Genomic DNA, 24,736 nt, shown 5'->3' with positions numbered 1-24,736 from the left:
AGGTGTTTTCAATGAAATGGTGATTTGTAATGAAAGTTTGTTAGTCAGAGACCTAATGTAACCATCATCTTTTGGATACTTTTTTATGTCTACTAAATCATACATAAACATAAATAAATATCCCTTTTAACAAAGCTAATGGCATAGCTCTTTGCATGGCATTATTACTGTATCACACTGCTGGTGGTCTTGAGTAAAATATCTTCACAACTATTCAGTGGTTTGCTTTGACATTTATACGCATGCTTGGTCTTACAGGCGATGACTTTTAATGCCTTTTGCTCTGCCTTTTCGTCTTATGCCACAATGACATTTGTGGTTTTGAGTGTCATTACAGAGTAACAAGACCGTTGGACTGATTACCATGAAATTTCATGTGTGTCCCTTAAAGTTAAATTGAAATCAAAATATGAAGATTCCTTAATTATTAACATTTGGCAATTACTGGAGCAAAAATCTAAATTCTCCATTGTTTTGGTTAAAAGACATGCAATACATTACTAGCTGTGTTTCTTTACTAACATGGCTGACTACCACCCAAAACATCAGCATGCTAGCAATGCACATTGCACATTGCACTGCACTTGTTAGCATTTAGCATGGAGTACTACACACTAACCACCACTGGTCTATATTTTTCTTATTTTTATGGTTACTTATTTCTTTTGCCCATATGTAGCTTACAGAAACATTACTAAGTTCAGCAAAGTGTAACCGCTATCGTGATATGATTCATATTTAAATCTTGAAAGAAATCTTGCTGGATTTGTATGGTGTTATCAAAATGGTTTCAAAATGACTCATAAAAGTCTCACCTGGTTTTTTCCATCAACATTACAGTTGTAACGTCTACAGACTCATCACAAAGGTCTCTTTTTAAATTTTGCTATCAGAATGTTTCACATTAACACAGTGACCAATAACAAAGCATAATTCAATAAGGGTAAAAATATATGTATTGTGTTTTGCTTTTGATTTGTGTATTTCTGCTTTGCTTTGTTTTTATTGTAATTATGGACTGCGGCTTTCATTACTGGCCCATATCTCAACACTGACAAATCTCCTTTTGACAGAAAATACTGGAAACAAAAGAAGGAATGTCAACACTTTTCTAGCAACTTACAATGATACAGTATCAGACATGTATTCTCACGATACAAACACAAGCAACCTTGTTAATATGAAAAAGGCTCTGTTGGTGCAGCTTTATTTTTTGGTGCAATACTATGCTATTACTTTGTTTGCTTGTTTGTTTTTCATAATGTAGCACATGTTTCTTCAGATATTTTACAGTATTTACTCTCAATTGCTGCAGTTTTATCCGTGCACCTTGCCTTTGATTTTACTAAAAATGAACACCCTGACTGGATAAATGTAGTCGCTATGTATTATTCATTTCTGCCTCTTCCATTTGAACTTACAGTTGGCCAGAGTTGTAGGCTATTCGCTGGATGAGAACGTGCTGCGCTCATGCTGTTACTGCATGCTTTATGTTTTCACTTCCATGCTGTTTGCGCTTTATGTTTTGTAGGCTTTTTTTGACTTTGAAGCAAACAATTAAAACTTCACAACACAGATTAATTGGTTTCCTTTGTATTAAAAAAGCGCGAGCCGTAACATATACTAAACATAAAAAAGGATTAAAAAGGATGATTCTACTAAAAAGAGGCCACATCAGGTTAATCAAAAACAATACAGTACATGGCATGCATCTTCCCTGCTGCTGCTTGATTGGTAGGTATTCACTTGCCCTCATATATTTACAAAGTAACATTGTGAAATGCAGCTCAGTGGCCTCCAAGCCTGTCATGGAGGAAGTCATTTTTCTGCGGCACCATTGCCTTCAGATGTGGTCAAACTGCATGGTCTCCTGATGCAAAAAAAGAACAGACATTTTCAGAAAATGAAGTGTTTTGAGAGAAATGAGTGAGGGAGGGAGAGTCCCTTAATGGAGACAAGTAATGTAAACTCACAGAGAGAAAGCAGAGTGGGAGACAAGAACCAGTTTCACAAAGTTTGAAGTTTCCATCAGGAGGGACCACCAAATGCAGACTTGACAGACAATCAGTCAAAGAGCTTGTACATTTACAGTGCATGACAGTATTCAAAGGCTTTTTTTTACTCACTCTATCACTCATATACCCGATATGTCTTCATTTGTTTTAACAGCAAGCTTCATGAACAATCTGATCCAGAGAATGCCAGGTATTTTTAAGTCCTAAAGAGCAGCCTCTTAACTAATAATGAGAGTGAGAAATGCAGTGCATTTAAGTGAAAACCTCAATTAATTATGTATGATTAGAAGACTCTTAAAAGCTTTGGGCAGAGAAAAGAAAGAAAGTACATAAACAGAACACGAAGTCCAGAATGGCTGGATGGATACCAGATGTGAAATTGTAAATGAACCTTAAGTATACAGGTGACTGCAGAATGATGAGAGATATTGCTTCTGCATGGCTGGACACTGAACTGTGCACAGGTTATGCTACCTCAGTACCAAGGTAGTAAGGACACAAAAAATGGATTGCAATTTTTGAGTCAGTGTTTGTGTTTTATATTTCGAGTTTACTATACAAGTTGTTTTCCCCTAAAATCAATATTTTATTTGAGCATTTCAAATTAATTACTTTGTGCATTTTTGTGACAATTCTGAAATGATCCTTGTTCTGATAACGCAACTGCATGTAAGACATGACATTATACATATTCTTCTGTTGATATGTAATCTATTAAAAGTGTGTCAGTGAAACTGCACAGTTTTATGCTGTCTTGGAGACTACATGCATGTCTTATCAGCGAATGACTCACTGAGACGAGGTCATTTGGAAATATCATTTCATCTGAAAATACATTCAGACATGTAGGTCATACTATATACTCCAGATAACTTCTGCAAGCCTGTCTCGTTCCTCTTTCCTTCCTCTTAGTCTCTTTTTCATTTCCCCCTCTATTTCTCCCTGTCAGTAGCATCATGCATGTTTTCACCTCTAAAGTGATTGTACCTGATTTATATGACAGGCCTTTAACCCTGCGTGTTCTTGTCCATCAGCATCAGGCAGAAAAACACCCAAGGGCATGTGTGAGTAGGACCAAATCTGGTTCTCTGTCATTCAGTACCTGTAACCTCCAACTAGAATGCACTCCAACAAATCGCATTTATTCCTGCCCGGTTAGGAGATGTGAATCAATCACACAAGGTGGGAAGTGCTGCTGAAAGTATGTATCCAAAAATACATTTCTTTCTTGTGCCAGTAATCTGTTTGAGTTATGCATTTTTGTCCGTACGCATTTTGGTTAGGTAAATGAATAGGATACTAACTGACAGTGACTGGCAGTATGAATAAAACCACAGCATTTGAATCCAACTCTTCACCAGAGATAAGGAGTGCAAAAATAGTTGGAAACTAATTTACAGAATGTATTAGGTGAAAGAGATGAAAGAGAACACCTTCATGCAGGAGGACATGAATTTCTAAAACATTGTAGTGAAACTAAAAGGAGCCCAGCAAAACGGAACATTGTCTCCACCTGCAGTACAACGATGGAAACAAAAGTCAATGGGTTGGTGGTGTAACAGCCCCACTTGCTGACCACGAATAGGAACAGACAGTACGGGCAGGGAAATTAACTGGGGAATGATTGCCTGCAGTTTTGCTACATTTAATGGCCAAGATAATTATCGTCAGCAAATATTCATAAGAGCTTAAGCACCGTATCTACCAAGAAAGTGGTTTATTAAGGTCTACAGGAGTTTATTAACAAAATAACTGCTAAGCATATCTCCATAAAATAATATTTAATGGCCTCTTTATTAGTTAACAAAAAAAAAATCATCATTACAAAATCCCATTGCTTTTACAATCTGAGTAAAATAAACAAATACTTGTGTAAATATTTGTTAGCTAAAGCTCTAGTGGTTATGTAATGTGTCCTTTTTTTATGTTTCTCCATAGTTTAACCTCCGGTAAGGAAGCTGGTTTAGTTTGTGTGTGTGTCATTCTTTCTGTAACTGTAAAATGTGATGTGTATTGCCCACATACAGAAGCTATGTTAACATTTGACCTCTGACCTTCCCTTCAAGGTTAATTGATTGATCTAAAGGTCAAAGTGATAAAACTATGTTTCTTACTGCTATTGACTGTATTGACAACATATAGGCATATAGGTAATGATATTTGGGGATTCTAAATATCACATTACTAATCACATTGCTTTCTGTGTATAGTTAGTTAGAAATATACTGTAGTAGCTTTTCCACTCAGAATTACGATTATGAGAATTGCGAGTGCATTCAGATCATAATTCTGTTTGCAAATGCTGCCAGACAAGACAAGATAAAAAAAAAAAAATAGCAAATTGTTTTTCAAAAGCTGAAAATATTTGTATCCAGTTATTTACAAATCAATACCACCTGCTCCTACATAATGCTTGTGTAATCAAAGTACATATATGTCATGCTACCCTTGTCTGATTTTTACTGCACTGTAGACTTCTTCGAGTACTTTTAAAAAGAACCAAAATATATTTTTTTAATGAATATATACAAAATACAACACTTTTCTCTTACAATTAAATACTGGCCAGAGAGTGAGCTGAGGTGAGTTTTGCGCTCTTGAAGTGCTTATTAATAGTTTCAGTATTTTGGTATTTAAAATATAAAGCTGTTTATAGTATAGTATTAATAAATTCAGTCGCAAGACGTTTGTATGCAAAGTATACGTTCTAATAGTGATAATAGCTTCTTTGGTTTAGATGAGGAGTAAATAGCGTGTACATGTGTGCAAAAAAATACATACACGTTTTTCTCTAGCCTCCGGAAACACTTTTCTTGCAACGATTTCAAAATAGAAGTCTTGTTGGTCCGTGGTCACGTGACTCCTCTGTTTACAGACATCCGGAGAAACATGGAGGACAGCACTGGCAGTAATCCCCAGTCACCCGGATTCACAGAGAAACTGAAGTCTTGGCTCTCTTGGTCATGGACTTATGTGTGCTTCCTTTGGTTCGGGATGGTGCTGATAATGCTATACGTCCTGTGGAGTCCGCTGAAACTGCAGGAAACTCTTACCTCAGGTGAATTAAGGCAGATGCTAGCTAGCTATTGTTAGCCTACGGGTGTATAGCTTTAGCGAAAGCTGTTGGTTTGACAGCTCGCAGTCTGTGTTATTGAGACACGAACAGCGGCGACTTTCTGGTTAAAAGTAAAGCTTGTATTTAGATATTAATTGGCAGACACATTTTGCATTTTCTCCTACCGTAGATCATACTGAATGCAGTCGAAATTAAGTAGTTTATGATTTGTGTTACCAAGTTTGCTACTGTGAGCTAAATGTCACCTGCTAAGGACCATCGAAGTTGAATATTTTTAATGTTTTTATTAAAACGCGTAAGTGTCTCCTTTATTTTCTTCTTTCAGCTTCAGTGTTTTTAAACACACTGACACCCAAATTTTACGTGGCTCTCACTGGAACCTCCTCTCTTATTTCTGGACTCATCCTTGTGAGTTAATTTCTTTATCACCATAAATTACATTTTAAGCGTTACACATTTTAATACATTCAGTTTTAACTAACACTGCTTTGTAACGTATAACGTATATATTTAATTATAATTTTTCATTTTCATTCCTTCTTATGTTCACAAGAAACCAAAAAAAAATCATTATAAAACCTTTAATTATTATTATTATTAGTAGTATTATTATTATTTAGCTTTTTAAGTGTTTAAATTCATCAATCTCAATTTGAAGGTTTATTTAGCACAAAGTAAATAACAAATACCAATACAAATGTTCAGGCTGTATAATGGCACATCACTAGTTTTCTGATCAGATTTGCTTTTAAGGCACATATTAATAAAAGCATATTAACCGTTTATGTTTTTATTACAGATATTTGAATGGTGGTATTTTCGTAAATATGGGACTTCGTTTATTGAACAAGTATCGGTGAGCCACCTGCGTCCTTTGCTGGGTGGAGTGGAAAGCAGCTCCACAACTGGTCTGTTCTCATCAGTTAATGGAGATGCAGAGCCCAGGCCCAGCGTTTCAGGTAAAAAAAAAAAAAATGTACATGATGCAGCCGATCATAGAATTATTATTCATATTTATGTAAACAGTAACAACAATCTCTTCCTGTTTGTAGAGTGCAAGGTCTGGCGAAATCCTTTGAATCTTTTTAGAGGAGCTGAATATAACAGGTATGTTTTTGTTTAAGATTTTAATCAGATAATTATGTGGCTTAAACACATTTAAATGTCATAAAGGTTAAGTGTGTAAAATCTCACCACTTGATGTCAGTAGATTGCAGATTGCAGTCAGCTTAATTGATAGAGCAGTGGTGGAGGAGGAGAAAGAGCTATTTGTGATTTTTAGATCAAAAGAATGTTGTAAGGTATGCTACATATGTGGCCAATCTTTAGCTAAATATATAAAACTTATCAGGAACAATGGCAATGTCCATCTTAGCCACTGTATTCAAGACAAGGAGGCAACATGGCAGCTTTCACCAACCAGTGCCTGCTGCTATGTGAATGAACATTATTTTTTTCTGTTAAATAACCTTAAAAAAAACTACTGACTGTACCCTTTAAAATGAGTAATTCATAATATCTGAATTTTTCTAAAGATTTGTAATGATTTAAACCTACTTTTTGTCTTTAGTGCAGAAGTATTATTTTTTTAATTTGATTCACTGAACCATAAAATGGAAGCTATTATTTTTACTCTGTGTACTACAGGTACACCTGGGTGACTGGGAAGGAACCCTTAACATATTATGATATGAACCTATCTGCTCAAGATCATCAGACCTTCTTCACAGGAGACACCCAGCAGTTAAGGCCAGAGGATGCTGGTGAGTTATAAAAAGATGAGGAAAATTGCTAAAATCTATGCAATCAATGCATACATGCAATACATGTCAGAAATTCCTTTTTTATGATGTGAAGCACTACAGGTTTGTATACCAGTACCATAAACTCACATCTATATTGCAGTAAGCCTAGATGATCATCTTCTTACAGTGATGCAGAAGGCCTGGAGAGAGAGAAATCCTCAAGCCAGGATCAGGGCAGCTTATCAGGCCATAGAGATCAACCACCAGTGAGTTCTACTCGTACACAGTGAACCTCGCCATACATATTTCTAGACACCTGCAACCTCAAACGCCTCAGTGTTAGGCTTCATTAAAGTGAGACTGTATTCCATTTATATTGCCATCACATTAATGAGAAAAAGAAAGTGAAAGTGTTTTTTCTTCTTTTTTGAGGTTGGTGCTGCAGTTTAGAAACTTAAATTTAGAGTACTTAGAGTTTAGAGTACAAGTAAATTCAGACAGCTTTATATGGTATTTATAATAATTAAATAATCTTTGAAGTGTCTTTATTGTGCTGAGTTTTGTTTAACTGCATTAATATATTTCCATTATAATGTGTATATACAGTATATTAGCCTCTTTAAGGGTGCTACCATTCTCAAGTTTTGTCTTTGTTATTACATCATCTCTTATTTTTTATTTGTGAGTAAATATAAATATTTTCTTGTGCACTATAAAAAACAGCTTGGATTGCTATTTATAAATACATTAATTTCTTGTGTACATTTGTGTAGATGTGCTGCAGCCTATGTGCTTCTAGCAGAGGAAGAAGCAACAACTATCACAGAAGCCGAACGCCTTTTTAAAAAAGCTCTAAGTATTGGTAAGGATGGATTTTAGTGCAGTACAATAAAGGACTCTAGAGCATAGTAGTACAAAGAAAGCTCAGTAGATGAAGAGTAACTCAACACTGTATATTAATCCTGCTTGTGCTGCATGCCCTTACCCACGTTGTGCAGTGTAGTACTTCAGTATGGACCTTTCAACAACAATATGCCACAGATAGATATGATACAGCAAAGTGTATTATTTTTTTACACTCCCTCTCATGATGGAAGAATTACAGCTCCAAGATAACATCAGTGCTTTACATTGGACCATAAAATGTAGCGTGATGATTCATACACAATACAGTTTAATTTGTTTTGTTTTTTAAAATGATAGTTATTTTGCTTTGCAGTGAAATATTTTCTCTTTGCAATACAGCAGGAAAAGATATCAACCTTCTAGTATACATTAAACGCAGATTGGCAATGTGTGCACGCAAGTTGGGGCGAATTAAAGAAGCAGTAAAAATGATGAGAGATGTGAGTATCACCTTTAAACATGTTTACTGCTTTATTGTTTTGTCACGGAAAGTATGTAACTATGTCGACATGTTTACTGTAACTAAAACTGTGAACCTTAATATGTTTTATCTCTTTACAGTTAATGAAGGAGTTCCCATTGTTGGGAATGTTAAATATACACGAAAACCTCCTTGAGGCTCTTCTAGAGCTTCAGGCATATGCTGATGTGCAAGCAGTCCTTGCAAAATATGATGGTAAGACTAAACTCAACAAATATTTAAATACTTTGGAATATCAACATACCATGATTTTGCACAAAGTAGGTCAGTCATTTGAGTTGCATGCCCAGTCACATAAACACAACTTTTGCTTCTACTTTAGACATCAGTTTGCCAAAATCAGCTACTATATGCTATACATCTGCACTGCTGAAAGCACGGGCTGTCTCAGATAAGTAAGTTATCTTTTCTGTTAGCTTCAGTTGTTGTATGTGATTGCCCTAACTTTGTCACTAATGTGAGATGTGATGTCTTAGGTTTTCACCAGAGGCAGCATCCAGGCGGGGGCTAAGCACAGCAGAGATGAATGCTGTGGAGGCCATACACAGAGCCGTTGAGTTTAATCCCCACGTGCCAAAGGTCAGTCATTTATCTGACAGCAAACATAGGTCTTCATCCTGCAATGTTTGCCTATAAATGAAAACATACATTAGTGATCAGATGATCTTTAAACCAGGCTGTCAGACACAAAGCCCGGGGCTGGAATTGCCCCACCAAAGACTCCATTCCAACCCACTGGATGGCTTTGGGAAAAAAAAGGAGGGCATAGATTTTGCACTTTTAACTGTATTTTTTTTTTCCGTTTTTTTGCATTTCCGGCTTTTATTGGATAGTTTAACAGTGAAAATAGACAGGAAACTGGGGAGAAAGAGAGGGGGAAGAAACGCAGCAAAGGGCCGCAGGTATGATTCAAACCTGGGCCGCTGCCGTGCGGCATGTGGTCACCTGCTCACCCACTGAGATAAAGTGGTGCCCACTTTTCACTGTATTTTCATTGGTTCTACAGCTTTTTTACTGATAAAGATCGCCATCCTAATTAGATAAACAATAACACCTAAAACAGAAGATTTCTTGTATTTTTTTTAAAACTCTCTTTCACTATCTACTATGGAAATGTCTTTGCATCAGGTTGAGGGGGGTTATGTTAATTTAGACATTTTTGGTGCTGATAGAGTTCTCTGTGCTACAGCAACATTTCTTTATCATATAAAAAAAACTGAGATGTACTGTTAAAATAATAATAAGCATCTTTACACTGAGAAAATGTTTATGTTTTTGAATTTAAACCTTTTTTATCTCCACACAAACGGTCTTGAGGCATTGTAACACTGTCAGTTCACGTCCTTCATCCATGTGCCACAAGTGGTTTGGTGGATTGTTTTTTGTTTTTTCTTCTTTTTTTATTGGATGGATAGTTCTGTTTATCCATCACGTTTTACTGGACACATCATTTGGAATTGGAAGTATGAGTATGAAGTATGAGGTGATGAAATTCAAAAGTCACTCTAACCTCACAAAAAATGCATTTTGGTCACTCAAGAATGCGCTTTCTGTTACAAAATTTCACCGTTGCCTTATGTAGGTGAAAATGATGAAAAACTGGCATTTTAGAGGCGAAAGGTCAGAGGACAGTCTCACTGTGACACCTTAATATTCTGAAAAAACAGCTTTTTCAGTTAATGAACTGAAGAGGAAATTCTGACCAGATTTCACAGTTGAATGGATACTCAGTTTGTGATACTAGTGTTTGTTGCCCAGATATTAAATTATTTCAGAGCCTTGAGTTCATATATTACATGAGTCTGCACAGACATGGACGTAAACTGCAACTTTACCTGTATGGGGAGACATACAAACAAAAGGCAGAAGTTTAGTTTGACGTTACTTTCAATTTCACTGCCTGTATCTAGTGTAATCACGTGACACTCACATGGCTGCCATTTGTAAAGGTCCCATACAGGACAAACAGGAAAAGCAGACAGTTAAGTAAACAGTTAGTCAATCAAAAGCGAGTTATTTTGACTGTAATAGGTGGTGCAACTACTGCAGCTTTCATTCCATTCATTCTGTGGTGCTGGCTCACCAGGAGATGTCAGTAAAGGTTATTTTCTCACTGGTAGTGTCATCTCTAGACCGTGGATTTTTCTACAGTATACAATTCACTTTGATTGTTATTAGATTGATATTTATATATATTTATATATTATGTTTATTATTGTTGTAGTTATTATACAATGTATACAAATTTGATCAGCATATTTCATTTTTTTAAGTCAGAACACTATTTTTGGTATCAAGTCTATATTGTTTTTACCAGTTTTTTAGTGCAAAGAATATTTTTTAACTTGGTGATCAGTTGGTCATATTATCACAGCACTGTGGGACTCTAGCTGCATATCTCTTTTCACATTAGTTCCCACAGGTTTAGATGTCACACGTCCACATGCACACAGATTGATACACAACCAGATGCAACAGAGTTTTGTCCCAGTTCAGCCTTTGTAGTGTGGTGTTATTTCATTTCACAGACTCCTATTCTGAGAGAGAGAAAGAGAAGCTGTGTGTTTGCATGCACGGAGGGGGAAACATCAGCCAGCACTTTGATCCAGCCTTTGATTTTAAAGTGAGGGCCCTCATCTTCAATATCTCTGCAACTGCTCCCTTCCCATTCTGCCCAGAGGCAGCCGTCCTCTTTCCTCTCATCACATACCCTCATCTTGTTTCTTATCCTCTCATGTTCCCTTATCCCCTCATCCCTTGTTTGAGCCAAACAGACAGTCTGAATGTCACACTGCCAACTTTGTCAAAATGACTTCTTTGAATTGAGGTGAATGGCTAAATGACATTATGAAATTTTAACACACCTTTCATGGAGGATTATTGGACAGCTCGTCTTTCAGCATTTGACTCTGGAATCTAGTGCATACCCAGTGCTCTCATAGCAGAGCACTGGGTATGGAAATGCAACAGTAGGGAAGGAGGGGGTGTTGCTTTGTGTTGTGTGGCATGTCTAAGAGATGAGTGCACCTGCGACTCCTTTGGCCTCTTTAAATGGGCGGGCTTGTTGTCACCAAAAGCAGATTTGGTGCATGAGGCTTTTAAAAAAAAGAACATCTGAGTTTAGTTTCCTCAACTGTAGGACAACTGTTGCTTTGGCAAAGTTTCTAATACAAGAACTATACCAGCCAGATCACACCATCGTGTTTCCATCAGCTGATGAAAACTTCAGAACTGTTTCAAAGACAAAGTCTCAAAACAATCAGCATCTGCCCATTTGAACTGAAAGTGATTTTGGGTTATCAGAGTCATTTCTCATTTTTTATAGTAATTGGTTTCAGTACAGATTTAATGTTTTTTTTTATGATCTTTCCACAGTACATCTAACTTTTTAGTCCTACCAAAGCATCTATAAATTTCAGATAAACTTCAGACAACATTAAACCCACTAAAAAAAGAAGTAATAAACTAAAACATGTACGTGAGACCACAGAAGATGCATTATAGTTGGCTTGATAAGAGAAGGGGAGTATGTTTTTGTTACTGTAAAGAATCCAGAACAGATAGTATTGCACTCGACCGGTGCAAGCAGAGTAGAGGAGCTTTGGCTGTTGTGATCCAAAGTTTAGAGAACTCATTGGGCAAAAGAATAAGTGACCAATTTCCAATTTGCAGGTTAAATCTACATAAGAAAAAAAAAGCTAACAGCAACTTGATTAAGTGTGCTAGCCATAAATTCTTTTTTCCAAAGCACTGGAAAACAATTAATGGCAGTAGGTGAAGAATTAAGTAAGTATAGTTGTTATTAGGTATAAGAACTTGTGCATTGAGGACTTTAAATATATTTGTGTAGGTCTTGATATAGCATACTATAGTATTTCTCACTGCAGCCAAAATGTCATCCTCCTAGATTGATAAATGAAATCACCACCATTGCAGTCCTTTGGATTTTCAAGCTACTTCTCAAAAACAAATTTAATAAACATTGAACTACTGGAGCTCCTCGAAGAAGTCAAAGTCAGCAGAATTTATTCTCTGTATGATGAGAAGCTGAGCCAAACGTTATGATCATGCTTTCATTTCAGTCCAAACTCAGGTGGTTAACTGACTTTAGTCAGACTGTCGTTACCATCCATACAGTCACACAATAAAAACAGTGCAGTAGCCTGTGGTACACACAGATTTGGAATACTGAAGGAGCATTGTTGCTCCAAGCATGAAGTGGTGAGTGTGTTATCAAGCATGCCAAGCAGATTATATATGAATCTAATACTAGGCTACATCACATGAGTTCATTCAGACTGCTTAAAAGGCTATGCACACACAAAGATCTACTTCCATATACAGACACACACACACACACACACTTCATTTGCACAGCTGGTTCAGTGCTCTCGCTCAGCCTCTTCTCCTCACCAGCTTTTCATCCATCTAATTTCCTCCTCTTCTCTTTTTCTCCCTTCTATTTTCTTCTCCTCCTCATCTTCTTGTCCTCTTCTATTTATCCTCCACTCATTTCTACATCTGCCTGTCCATTCCAGTTATCCTCTGTAGCAGCCAGTGGTTAAGAAACTGACAGTTTCCCAGATGCTTGGATAACTGATCAAATGTCCCTGCTCAGTAAATCTGCTTTACATTTATTTTTACTACCATTTTTGCTAACATGCATTCAATCTGAAGCGCTCAAAGCGACCCAGGCCTATTTACTTTGCTAGTTTACCCCACTTTAAATGGCAGTTTTTTATCTCACCCCATTCTCAATGACATTCTCTCCTCTAGATTGCCTGTCAAGGCTCAGAAAACCAGTTTTTTTTTCTAAGTGTATCACTGAAATTGGCTATTTGGTTTGTAAATTGAGACGGAATACGAGCATTTGGGTTTGTTCTGAATTAAGATGGACGAGGTTTCATATAGATGACAAAAATGGGGTAGTTAAAGGACTTGGACTGTGGTTTAAGTTTCGCCCACTTGGGGACAAATATAAGTTCCCTTACCTGTGGCACAAGATGAAGTAGCTGGTGTCAATGTTTGTTAAAATTATATATTAAAAAAAAAAATTAAACTTTAAACTTTTCTTTGTGTTTTTCCATTGTTCACATATTTGGCCAAAAATTATAAACAACTACAGGGTTGATGGCATGTTGCCTCTGCGCTCCATTGTGTGCGGCAAAGTGCCGAAGATTAGAATCAAAAGGAAGCTTATGAGTTATGCTCTGAGCTTATGACTGCCCAGGGATGAAAGGAGAACACATGAAATTCAATCCCCTCATCAAAGAGGCGACAGGGAGTGCAGAGGAAGGCTGCAGAACAGGGAGGTGGGGGTGTGACTGAGGTGTCACCAGTTCTAATGCCATGGCATGCAAGGAAGGACAGCTGAGCAGCCAGCCACTCTAAATGGTTAGTCTTAAAACATAGAAACACCCAGACATATGTGTGCCATGTACTGTCCACTCTTTATTAACAACAGAGATAAAAATACATACAAAAATATTCAGGTTTTACTAAAAATTATGTATAAGTACGGTGGTGCTTGAAAGTTTGTGAATCTTTTAGAATTGTCCTAATTTCTGGATGAATATCGATCAACATATCATCTGATCTTCTCAGAATACCTATAAGTAGTTGCAGTTAACCCAGTTAAAAAATTAGAAATATTTACTTGGTCATTTATGTATTTTCAAGGAACATGATCATTAAAAGTTTGTGAATCTTTACTATAGCAACATTACGAGGTACTGTGGGATGTTGGTGGTGTTTCTTCCATGAACTGCTTGCTTTAGATCCTTCCAGCATGATTATTAGTCAGGATTTTGACTTAACTCTTCTAAAACCCCACCTTTGTTTTTCTCTACTGTTCTTTTGTAGAAGAACTTTTATGCTTATGTCATTGTATTGCTGCATGACCCACTTTTCCTTACAAGTTCACCTTTAGGATTATTGATGCCATCTACATCTAAAGAAAATTGAATGCCTGTCCTCAATTAATAAATTTAAAGTATAATATCCTTGTATATTTTATAGGGATCTTAGTGTCTGATTTTTTATAAAATCATGTTTTGAGCTCAAATATATTGAAATACAGGAAATAATAATAATCGAAAAAAAAAACACCTCTGTTTTACTGAAGGAACGAATTGGCTTGCTTGCTGATAAATGGTCTGAATTAAAGCTTGCTTCCCTACTCACTAAGTTCTTTCTTCTATTTTATGCTATCCTTTGTTGTGTTGCATAAACTTAATGTGCATTATTTTAGCAGTTAGGGTGGTTCTATAATCCACCACAATAAACCAGTGATAGGTTTCGTCTGTGGTGGTCGAGCTGGCTAGCTGCCTCTCCTCTGAGAGGGAATAGAGCATGGTGAAATGTTTGTGCTGAGAATAAAGGAAGGAAGAAGATGAAGACAGTCAAGTGCCTTGGCTGAACCGAGCAGAGCTGATGTAAGTAAGTCAGACAGGATAAGTGAGAAGGGCAAACAAGCACCTTCTGGTTGTCTCTTGGCTGCCGATTGCTGTTACAGAGAATGTCAGGATGGACAGAGAAAAACTGCAAGACAGTACAGTCCACTAAAATCCTGTGAAGTACAGATGATAACTTAAGTGTTGCTTTATGATGGTAGCCTGCTTAATTGAGCCTTTACCCGTGAAGCTGAGAGGTATGAGAGATGAGAAGGACAGAGGTAACATAGGTGTAAATTTGCAAGCTTTTTTGTACAGCTATGTATAGGTGTCTAAAAATAATATGTGATGAGAAATGTAAGAATCTGCATGTCAACTGAGAAAGAAAGAAAATGATGCGCAGCTACAGGCAGTAGGAAAAATGGGTGAGACAGGTAGCAGTTATAGGGCCTGGAACATAGCAAGCTGAAAATATGTAAAGACAAATTGGAGAAAGACAATGATGAGCCTTGGTAGTAAGTGATTATGGGGATGGGGGTAGGGGACAGGGTCAGGGATGGTGAAGCTGCATGGTCTGACTGGCTAGATGGATGGATGGATGACTGAGCCTGTGACCATGGAAGGGATTAGACAGGATTAGCTGTGGGGTAACCTTCCCAAAGTGTCAGTTTGAGATCCAAAGCACTGCAAAGCTGGCCGCTCGGGAATCCAGCCCAGGGGGCCCCAGCACTGCACTTGGATTTTGTTTAAAGCAGACCCCTGCCACAATGGCCACCACAGAGATGAAATGCATAGATTGTCACATTCATCAGCGTCAGTAGGTATACATTAAGGACTTCTATGCTGATGGATATAGACCTTTAAAAACATTTATTGCAAAAAAAAAAAAAGCTCTACACAATATATTGATGTATGTACTCTAAAAGCTTGATTTCTTCTATTTCAGAGTGAGAGAGGAAGTTCCATAAGTTGTAACTCTGGGATTTGTCAGCTCAGTGAACCGACTGACTAACTGGGACAAACTTATGCAGTAGGCCAAGAGAATAGGAGCAAGTTGGGCATGTTACACATTCATGGAATGATATTACTGTACCGTAACAATAAAACACATACACTGACTCACATATATGGAGAGAGTGAGAGCTTTGGAAAACTGTTCCCTTCCACCTTGAACAATTGCAGAATGAGGTTCTAGAGAAATACCTCACACGTACAGAATATGATTACATTCCACAGGGAGTTAGCCCGGGGGATTTGCACAATAAAGCAAAAAGTACTCATTGAGAAATGAGGAGAAAATATGAATGACAACATTGAAGCTGCATGAAGTTATTTGGGACCACAAGGAATCTTTTTTTAAACCCAAACCCTCATCAGTACGGTTGAGTCAGCTGATCTCTAATAATGGATATGGGCACGTGAGTTTGTGGGCATTGGATAAGATTTTGGTTGCTTTAATTTTCTTGGTTTCTGTTTCCAGTAGTTGTACTTTTGAGCAGACTTTGGTTGCATGTTGTTAAGAGTCCATTTATCCAAATGCAATTTCAGAACCATCAGCTTACATCTAAGATGCGTCATAAATCTGCTGTGTCTGCTGTCATAGACATATGTGCCGGCTGCATCAAAAGTCCCAAAATGTTGTCCAATGTCCACATTGCCTTCCTCAGACAACACCCAGACTGTGATTCAGTAAACAGTTGTCTGCTGCTTTGTCCAAATTGTCATGCAATTTCAGGTCATTATCTCACCATCTATCAGAATAGAAATTGTTTTAAATGCTTTATTTTCCTTGCTCTTCTTCAAAAACATACTGAAAGAAGTCAGTAACCCTGAACAAATTCAGGATGTTTTTTTGCTCAGAATGGTCTTTTATGAGCGTGACTATGTGCAGTTAATCCCCATAGAAGAAAAGAAGTGTCAGTCTTACCTTGTGGATCAGAAATCTGTGCAAACTTTTGTCATTTAAAGCTATTTGAAAAGCACGTTTTCATTCGTTATGCCTGAGTAAATCCTGTAAAGAAAAAAAAAAGGTGGAAATCTGAATCACTGACTAAACATAATGTGCAATGTGCTCGTTTGAGTTCATGTTGTTTGCGCACCTGATCACAGTATGACAGTAAATTAAAACTAAACAGTACAGCTGAGAGAAGCATGAGAAATGAAGATATAAAGGTACCAAAAAGACCAGATACTGAACAGAAGTCCTGTATTTTTTCCACTTCCTATTTGTAGTACTTATTAGAGATGAAGAGCCTGATCCTGCCTCCAGAGCACATCTTGAAGAGGGGTGACAGTGAGGCAGTAGCATATGCTTTCTTCCATCTGCAGCACTGGAAGAGGGCAGAAGGAGCCTTAAACCTACTACACTGCACTTGGGAGGGCAGTATGTACCTTTCTTTTTTTGACCATTTTTTTCAGATATAAATGTTTTAGGTTCTCGTTTGCTTTCTTCAATGTTAGTAAGCTGTCACCCAACCTAGCCTGTACTTTGAAAACACTATACTAGAAAAGCTACTTCGGTTCTCTTGATAATGGTTTTGAACCTACAGCCTTGTAGTTGTAAAGCTTTACTAGTCAGCTGCCCTGTCTTTTTTTTTAATCATTGTGTCATAAGTCATGTATCCACAGTACACCCACAAATACGCATTACTCTAAGTGGATGAGATCATCACAAGAAGAATATTATTGTTATATTTTATCCGGATGTCAGTATCTTGTATCCAACTTAAATGGTTTACCGAAAATTGCTCCGTATTTGTGTTTTAAATAGCTGCACTTAAGCATAGTTTGTGGTGTGTTATTCACCCAGATTTAATGTCCTGCTTTCCCCCTTCGACTGTCTTCTGCAGCTTTCCGAATAATTCCCTACCCACTGGAGAAGGGTCACCTCTTTTACCCCTACCCAGGATGCACAGAAACAGCAGATAGGGAACTACTGCCCTGTAAGTACATTAAATCTACTTAAAACCTCGTCTCTTTAAAACACAAGTTCATTTGCCCTGCTTGTGATACTGTTTCTCTTTTTGTCTCGATTTTCTCCAGCTTTCCACGAGGTGTCTGTGTACCCAAAAAAAGAGCTTCCCTTCTTCATCCTCTTCACAGCAGGCCTTTGCTCTTTCACTGCCATGCTGGCCATGCTCACACATCAGTTTCCTGAACTAATGGGTGTCTTTGCCAAAGCGGTAAGTGGTATTGCTTGACTTCCCAGTTTCATCTCAAACACTTTCGGTTTGAATTTATAGATTTCTTATCACTGAAATCGGCGTCAGCTTCATTTTTAACTTTATCATGAGTTTGACTCAGATTTCAGGGTTATTGGCTGACCAGTTTTAGCTTTGACCATTGGGTCTCATTTTTTAATGGATGTTATTGGTAACCCGAACCTTTAAGTTCCTTTGGTAATTGCTGCCTTCTATCACTGTCAGTAACACTGGAGGCTCATGGGAGTCGAAGGCTTGTAAAGTCAGTGTTTACGATAACAAGTTACAGTCTAACTTTAGCTAAGGAGCTGAAAAATACAAGTTTAAAGCCACAGCAAACATGCAGCCTTAAAGATGAGAACTTGTGGATGCTTGCACTGCTTCATTTTGTGTTTGTGTATTATAGAAGTGTTGTGTTATGTGTTTTAGCCAGTTTAGCAAACTTCTTACTTTGGCTAATCTTTTGTTTATGGTCAGCCTGTTTATTAGGACCTTTTAGTCTTGAAGCGTGTATCTGAGAACATCTAGTTCTGTTCCTTTTGTTATGGGAAAGATTGGGTGCAGATTGGACTTTTACAGCCAGTCTGGCTAGTCTGGTTTGTGTAATGTTCAGATGTTCAGATAGAGTGCATGAAAACCAATGAGGGAGGAACACAGAGGTCCTCACTGCCTTCTGAGGAAAAACAGATTTCTATGAATCTGCTGCTCTTAAAAGCAAGAAAACTCGGCGGATTTTGGTGGTGGTGACAGTCCGCGTGTTTTTCTTACCTGTGGATCACCCACTTTTACTAATTGGATTTTAAGTGTATCAAACACACTTTTAGCAAGACCTCATATTGTAATATTTCAGAGGACATCTAACTATTATTATTAGCTAGCATTTAAATTATATTCAAATGTTATATAACATTTATACTAGATCTAAATTGCATCATAACGTAATTCTTTGTGGCATAGATTCAACAAGGTGCCTGAAACATTCCTCAGAGATTGTGGTCCGTGATGAGATGATAAGATCTCACAGTTGTTGCAGATTTGTTGGCTGCACATTCATGATCTGATTCTCAACTACATCCCAAAGGTGCTCTACTGGACTGAGATCTGGTGACTGTGGAGGCTATTTGAGTACAGAGACCTCATTGTGATATTAAAGTTTGACATGATTTGAGCTTTGTGAAATAGTGCACTAAGCTGCTGGAAGCAGCCATCGGAAGATGGATAACCTGTGGTCATAAAGGGATGGACGTGGTCAGTGCACATTTAGTAGCCCTGGTTCGAATCCACCCTGAGCATTTTAATGCATATCTTCCCTCTGTTCTCTCTCTTCAGCTTTCCTGTCTTCTCACTACTGTCCTATAACAATAAAGGTTCAAAGCTACCACCAAAAAATATACTTAAGACTGCAGAAAAAAGAACCTCTTATCTCTTTAATATAATAAAGTCTGATTGTAGCTTTTGATTATTGTTTGCCTTTTGTTGTTATTGCTCAAATCATACTATCAAAGGTTATTAAGAATCTTTTATTCACTTTTTATGGGTAAGTCTGCAGCTTTTCCCAGCGGCAATAAATACTATAGTTTATTTACTTTTTTTCATTTTTTCACTTGAAGATGGTGAAGCTGTAAGAGTGACTGTTATTGATACTGCTGTCCAAAAGTGTCTCGCATAAATCATGGATAATATAAAGTTTATAGAGAGACTGCTTAAATGTAGTGATTCATCTGCGATCTTTCTACAAATGCAGTTTGTAAAATGATCAATCTTGGATGATGCTGCTTTCTTGAGGAAATGTACAAATATGTTCAGCCTTTGACTTCCTGACTGCACCAAATTGTAAACTGTGCTTTGCATTTGCAGCACTGAATGACTTCAGCTTGATTTATAGGAAGAAAAAAAGCTAAGCAATCAACTGTATATCCCAGCATATAAAAGTCAGGCTTGTGGGGAATTCTTATATAATTTTCTTTTTCCGTGTATGTTAGGTTGCCATTTTAAAAGGGGTGAGCTAGAGGACAGTAGTTTGTATTTACTTTTATTTAAATCTGTGTATTTTTCTCACTGTGTGTAACAGCAGTATTTTGTAATCTTTTCTAAATGAGGCTTACTGTACCTCAAAGTATATATTACAAAAAACACATAATACATTTTTTTTTTTAAAGTTTTGAAGTCCATTGTTAAATGGACTTCAAAATTATATGTTATGTAGTAGTAATATTAATTTGAAATTGAAGAAATTTCACAAACCACTGACCGGAAGTCACTTCTGCCTTTTCTTACTTTCAGTTCTTCAGCACACTCTTTGCACCCCTGGGTTTCTTCGCAGACAAGATGGAAAGCTTCATGCCGTCCAGTTTTTGGCACCAGCTGACTCGGATCTGACCCCGTCTAACACAGACAAATGCATACACACACACACACACACACAGACACACACCAATACCACTCCAAACCCTTGAACAAAAAGTGTTTGCTCTCCTGTCTTCAGCATTACTGCCCACTTGCTGCATTGTTACTGATTATGTTGGCTGAAGTTGTATCAACACAGTAATACCACTTCTAAGATGCTCTCCCACACTCTTCCAATAGTCAGAGTTTTTCCAAGAACACATTTGGTGAATACCATTTGCAACAGTTTCATAGGGTCATTAACTTTTGTTAGCATGGGGAAATCCTGCATTTTTCAATAATCCAGAATGCCTCGGTGAGAGGAGCTCCTGAGTTAACTCAGATTAAAAAAAAGAAAAATTAAAATTTGGTTTTGCCTGTGTATGGAAGAAAAAATGTGTACATAAAGGATCTCCTGCCCATTTGCAAACACAACATATTCTTTTTATTTGTGTATATCAAAAAGATGCCATTTCAGTGTGCTATATCGACCCTCACACACATCTAGCAGGGCAGATTTAAACGTCTGAGGCCTCCTAAAACAGAGGCAGGATTTATAACCTCAGAGGGACTGCAGTGTATACAATGCCTGTGCAGTTCAACTATTGTCGCTAAGGCTGGACATCTCAGCACTACATCTCTGGGGTAACCACTGCAACATCAAAATGTAAATAGGATCATCAGCGGTCAGTTAGGCCTCTTTGGCATTACTTGTGCACTACAGACTCTTTCAGCTGCTGCCTGACAAAAATCTTGAGGCAACAATTGCAGCTATCATACTTAAAATCACACAGCATAGGCAATTTCACATCTCCAATAACAATAAATAAAATAATTCTAAATATGCTGTTTAAGGTCAACTTGGGGCAATAACCCTCATGATCTATCATTAGGCAAACATGTCAAGTTGGTCACTTCAGCTGCCTGCTGATATGCATTTAGAGTGGGCAGAATTTCCCTATTAAACAAATACTTTACTAAACTTTTGATGACTGTCTGAACTGGTATAATTAAGCTAATGTTTTCTTCTGTGAAAGGTTGTCTCTTTTGTATTAAATTAAATATGCTCTATTAGATGTATACAGTGAAAGATCTTATTGAAACATAACAACAGGAAACAAATGTACCTGTTTTTAATTCATAGAAAACTTATAAAGGTAATATAGAAAGTTTTAAAAACCACAAATTTACTTGGACCTTCTAAAATAATTTTCTTAAATCTCAGGTATCAGCATTTCCTCAGATATCCTGAAAAGAAAGTGAAAGATGTTATAATAATTTTAAAAAGTGCCTTTAGATCATTACATAGCTAAACTACTGTGTAGTGATTAAAAGTCTGTTTGGTATTTATTACACCTGCAGTATGATAGACTCAGTTTGGAAAAAAATGCTTAAAGGGTGATTTTTATAGAAATGTTAAAATATGGAATCAGTATAACAATGAAAAACAAAAGCAAAAAAAAGGGCATGCTGGTTATTATGCAAGGGAACACACAAACACATCATCCAGACCTAGTCCAAACTGTGACTACTTAGACTGTATTCTGTGTTTTACCTTGATCTTAAGTATTTGTCTATTTAAATTTGTGACACACAAAGGATCTTTAGTGTGCAGCTGAAATTTAACAGTGTGCTGAAGACAGGAGGATCTGTGAACAACTGTAACTATGCGTGGATGAGTTGGAATGCAAAACAAAATAAATTAGTCTTTCATTGACCTTTCTGTGCTTTTGTCGTATTTCTGATTTGAGTTTGTTGCAAAGAGCCCCAGTTTTACCCTGTTAAAGGCAAAGTCGGTGTTTCCTATAAGCAAGCTTTATTTTTTGATGATTTGTGGAAAGCGGCTTACAGAGGCACAGCCAATGGCTTAGCTGATAAAATGAGATATATAAATGTGGTCCTTTGCACAGCTGATGTCATTTTCCTCCATCTTTTTAAATCTCTAGTGTCTTATTGAAAGACACTTACTCTGGCATCCAGCTACTGCTATATATAGCCAAGAGCCATTTTGCGCAGCATTATGATTATACTACTCTGCCACCATCAGCAGATGCTTTAATGTGGCATGTTCCCACTGAACCTTTGATGCCATAATCATACTCCATACACTCGTGCTTAAGTGGTGTGCAGCAGTAATGAATAAGTCTGTTGAGGACTGTTGACTGGACCTCAAGTGTTTGCTCAGAGTGCCAGAGCGTGGTTTCATGCTGCATGTCGAAACTTGAATTGCTCACGGACCTTCGTGGCAGAGCCATTCAAGGTCAAGATGACAGGAAAAATATGTAAGAAAGAAAAAAGGAAAATGCATTTGTGTTTCACTGAATAATCTGAATTTCATTTCTGTTATGATAAGTTGAAACATTTACATTTGTGACCACAGTCGGTACGGTTAGTACAAAATTAAAAACTGGAATGATGAGAGGTAAATCCACGTGGAAAACTGTTTAATGCATACATTAATGGCTGTGATGTGTGACCTTAGTGCATACCTTAAACAGTTGACCTACTAAATAAGAGTTTTTAATACTCCACTATCAATCTAGTAAGGTCTCCGGCGTGATAAATGAACAAACTCTTGTGGAGTGGGATCTGTGCCAAGTCCAAGCATGTCCCTGAAGGCTGCATACAGTATGTGTTGGACTGAAGACTCTTGAAAATCTGCTTCTGGGAGTGAAAGAACATACTGCTCACAACGGTTTATGGGTTTTGTCTGTCCATGGCTCTGTTTCACTGTGTTCACATCGATCCTTTCCAAGAAAGCACCAAGTGAAATGTGGTTTTGTAACTTATAAATTCTGACATTATGAGGTGTTTTGCATATTTCATCATGACCACCCAGTGCGTTAATATAAGCAACATGGCACAGCGCTAACAGTTATATTGGTCCAATATTCTAACGTGTCCATTGCATTTGACATAACTTGTCACTCACAAGTGATAGACTATAACTGATTACAGTATATACTCCATCTGTCACACTTCACACGGGTTTGCTCTGCTGAAAACAACTGCGATCTAGGTTTTTATTACATGATTTGACTGTTAGCTAAATCTATCTGCTCCTATGTTGCCACAGTAACTGATATTTATCAGTTTCATCGACTGGCCTTAGTCCTGGCGTTCCATATCAGAATTCAATTAAAACTGGAAGGGATGTTTCCTGAGGACTTCTTCAGCCAAGTTTCATATAGCGCTTTTCAAGGCACCCAAAGCGCTTTACAATGCCACTATTCATTCACTCACTGGTGGAGGCAAGCTACGGTTGTAGCCACAGCTGCCCTGGGGCAGACTGACAGAGGCGAGGCTGCCATATCGCGCCATCGGCCCCTCTGGCCAACACCAGTAGGCGGTAGGGTAAAGTGTCTTGCCCAAGGACACAACAACCAGGACAGAGAGCCCGGGGATCGAACCGGCGACCTTCCAGTAGCAGATACGCTTCCCAACCCCCTGAGCCACGGTCGCCCCGAGTGCACTGCTGTGTTTCCTAACATACGTATCTTTCAAAATTTCACTTGGACGAATAGCATGTAATCCCATTTGTTCTTTACCCTTTGGGTTATGTCTCTTTGATTGGCAAATAAGTAACCACTGACTGTTTTCATGTGTATTGCTATGGTTATTTGCTTAAGAGTAGTGCAGCTTTTTTGCTTTTTGCCAGTTATTGGTTGCTGGTGATGCTGAAATTGACATGGTAATGCATGCTGAGGTCTAAAGATAACACTTAAATCAGACTATTTTAATGTTATTTGCTTTACAAGAGTAAACTTGTTTTATTGCAAACCTGGTTTTGTCACACATATTGAATGTGAATGTCCTCACCCTAAAGCTTTACTGCTGCTTACACTCCTCCTGCACCTCCTTAACAATTTATCCATGGCCTGCAGTTTACAACTGGGATGTAAGATGACATTGTTTGCACTGTTTGCATTTTGAATGCTGCTTTGATGGTTGATGGTGGATTTACTCATTCCAAAAGATGAATTTTGTAAGGAAAAAAGTGTCACAGCAGCTATAAAATATACGCTGGCTCTTCCTGCTGCAGTAACAGCTGCTGCCCGACTCAAGTTTTCTTGAAAATGGCACTAAAATCTGAAATGTTAGTTTTTTTGCATGTTACTATAGATTTGGTGGTGAAGTAGATACTTGAAATAAGGCTAAGTGTTGTAAAGAGTCTGTTCCTTGGCCTTTATATGCATACATTTTGATTTATATCTAAATTTTACTCCTTTTACCAGTAACAAATCTGTAACATATCACTTGGCAAGTAATAAACTATAGCAGCTACAGTCGAGTCCAATTTCATGTCCACATAATACCCTTAATTACTCCTGATGGGGTCATAAGGGTGATCTTCTTTTCCAAGAACAACAGTGAAACTGTTGGGACATTTCATTAAAAAAAATAATTTTCATTTCCAAAACGCTCTACAGTGCAACGGTTTCAGCGTGCATGCGTATCAGCATGTTTCTCATATTACTATACGCAAGTCACAGATGTAGATGTGATCGGAGTGCAATGACTTAGACTGCAGTACTT

At 37.5% G+C, this 24,736-nt stretch overlaps 1 protein-coding gene across 2 annotated transcripts; it reads left to right on the top strand.

Moving 5' to 3' along the window:
• The first annotated feature begins 4,866 nt into the window (after positions 1-4,866).
• Positions 4,867-21,917, top strand: st7l (suppression of tumorigenicity 7 like). Of its 2 annotated transcripts, none has more exons than XM_003454305.5 (15): positions 4,867-5,073; positions 5,417-5,499; positions 5,891-6,050; positions 6,144-6,198; positions 6,739-6,854; positions 7,024-7,102; positions 7,610-7,698; positions 8,082-8,182; positions 8,304-8,418; positions 8,546-8,618; positions 8,700-8,802; positions 16,848-16,998; positions 17,465-17,557; positions 17,658-17,797; positions 20,099-21,917. In XM_003454305.5, exons 1-15 carry the CDS (start codon positions 4,905-4,907, stop codon positions 20,192-20,194), a joined length of 1,623 nt encoding a protein of 540 aa, XP_003454353.1. In that variant the 5' UTR covers positions 4,867-4,904; the 3' UTR covers positions 20,195-21,917. The 2 variants fall into 2 exon arrangements, with proteins under 2 accessions (XP_003454353.1, XP_013132397.1); XM_013276943.3 differs by having other exon boundaries at positions 6,997-7,102.
• The last annotated feature ends 2,819 nt before the right edge of the window (positions 21,918-24,736 follow it).

The sequence above is a fragment of the Oreochromis niloticus genome, linkage group LG5, assembly GCF_001858045.2.
Source record: "Oreochromis niloticus isolate F11D_XX linkage group LG5, O_niloticus_UMD_NMBU, whole genome shotgun sequence".
In the NCBI taxonomy this organism is placed as follows: Eukaryota; Metazoa; Chordata; class Actinopteri; order Cichliformes; family Cichlidae; genus Oreochromis; species Oreochromis niloticus.
This window is presented reverse-complemented; position numbering and strand designations above follow the sequence as displayed.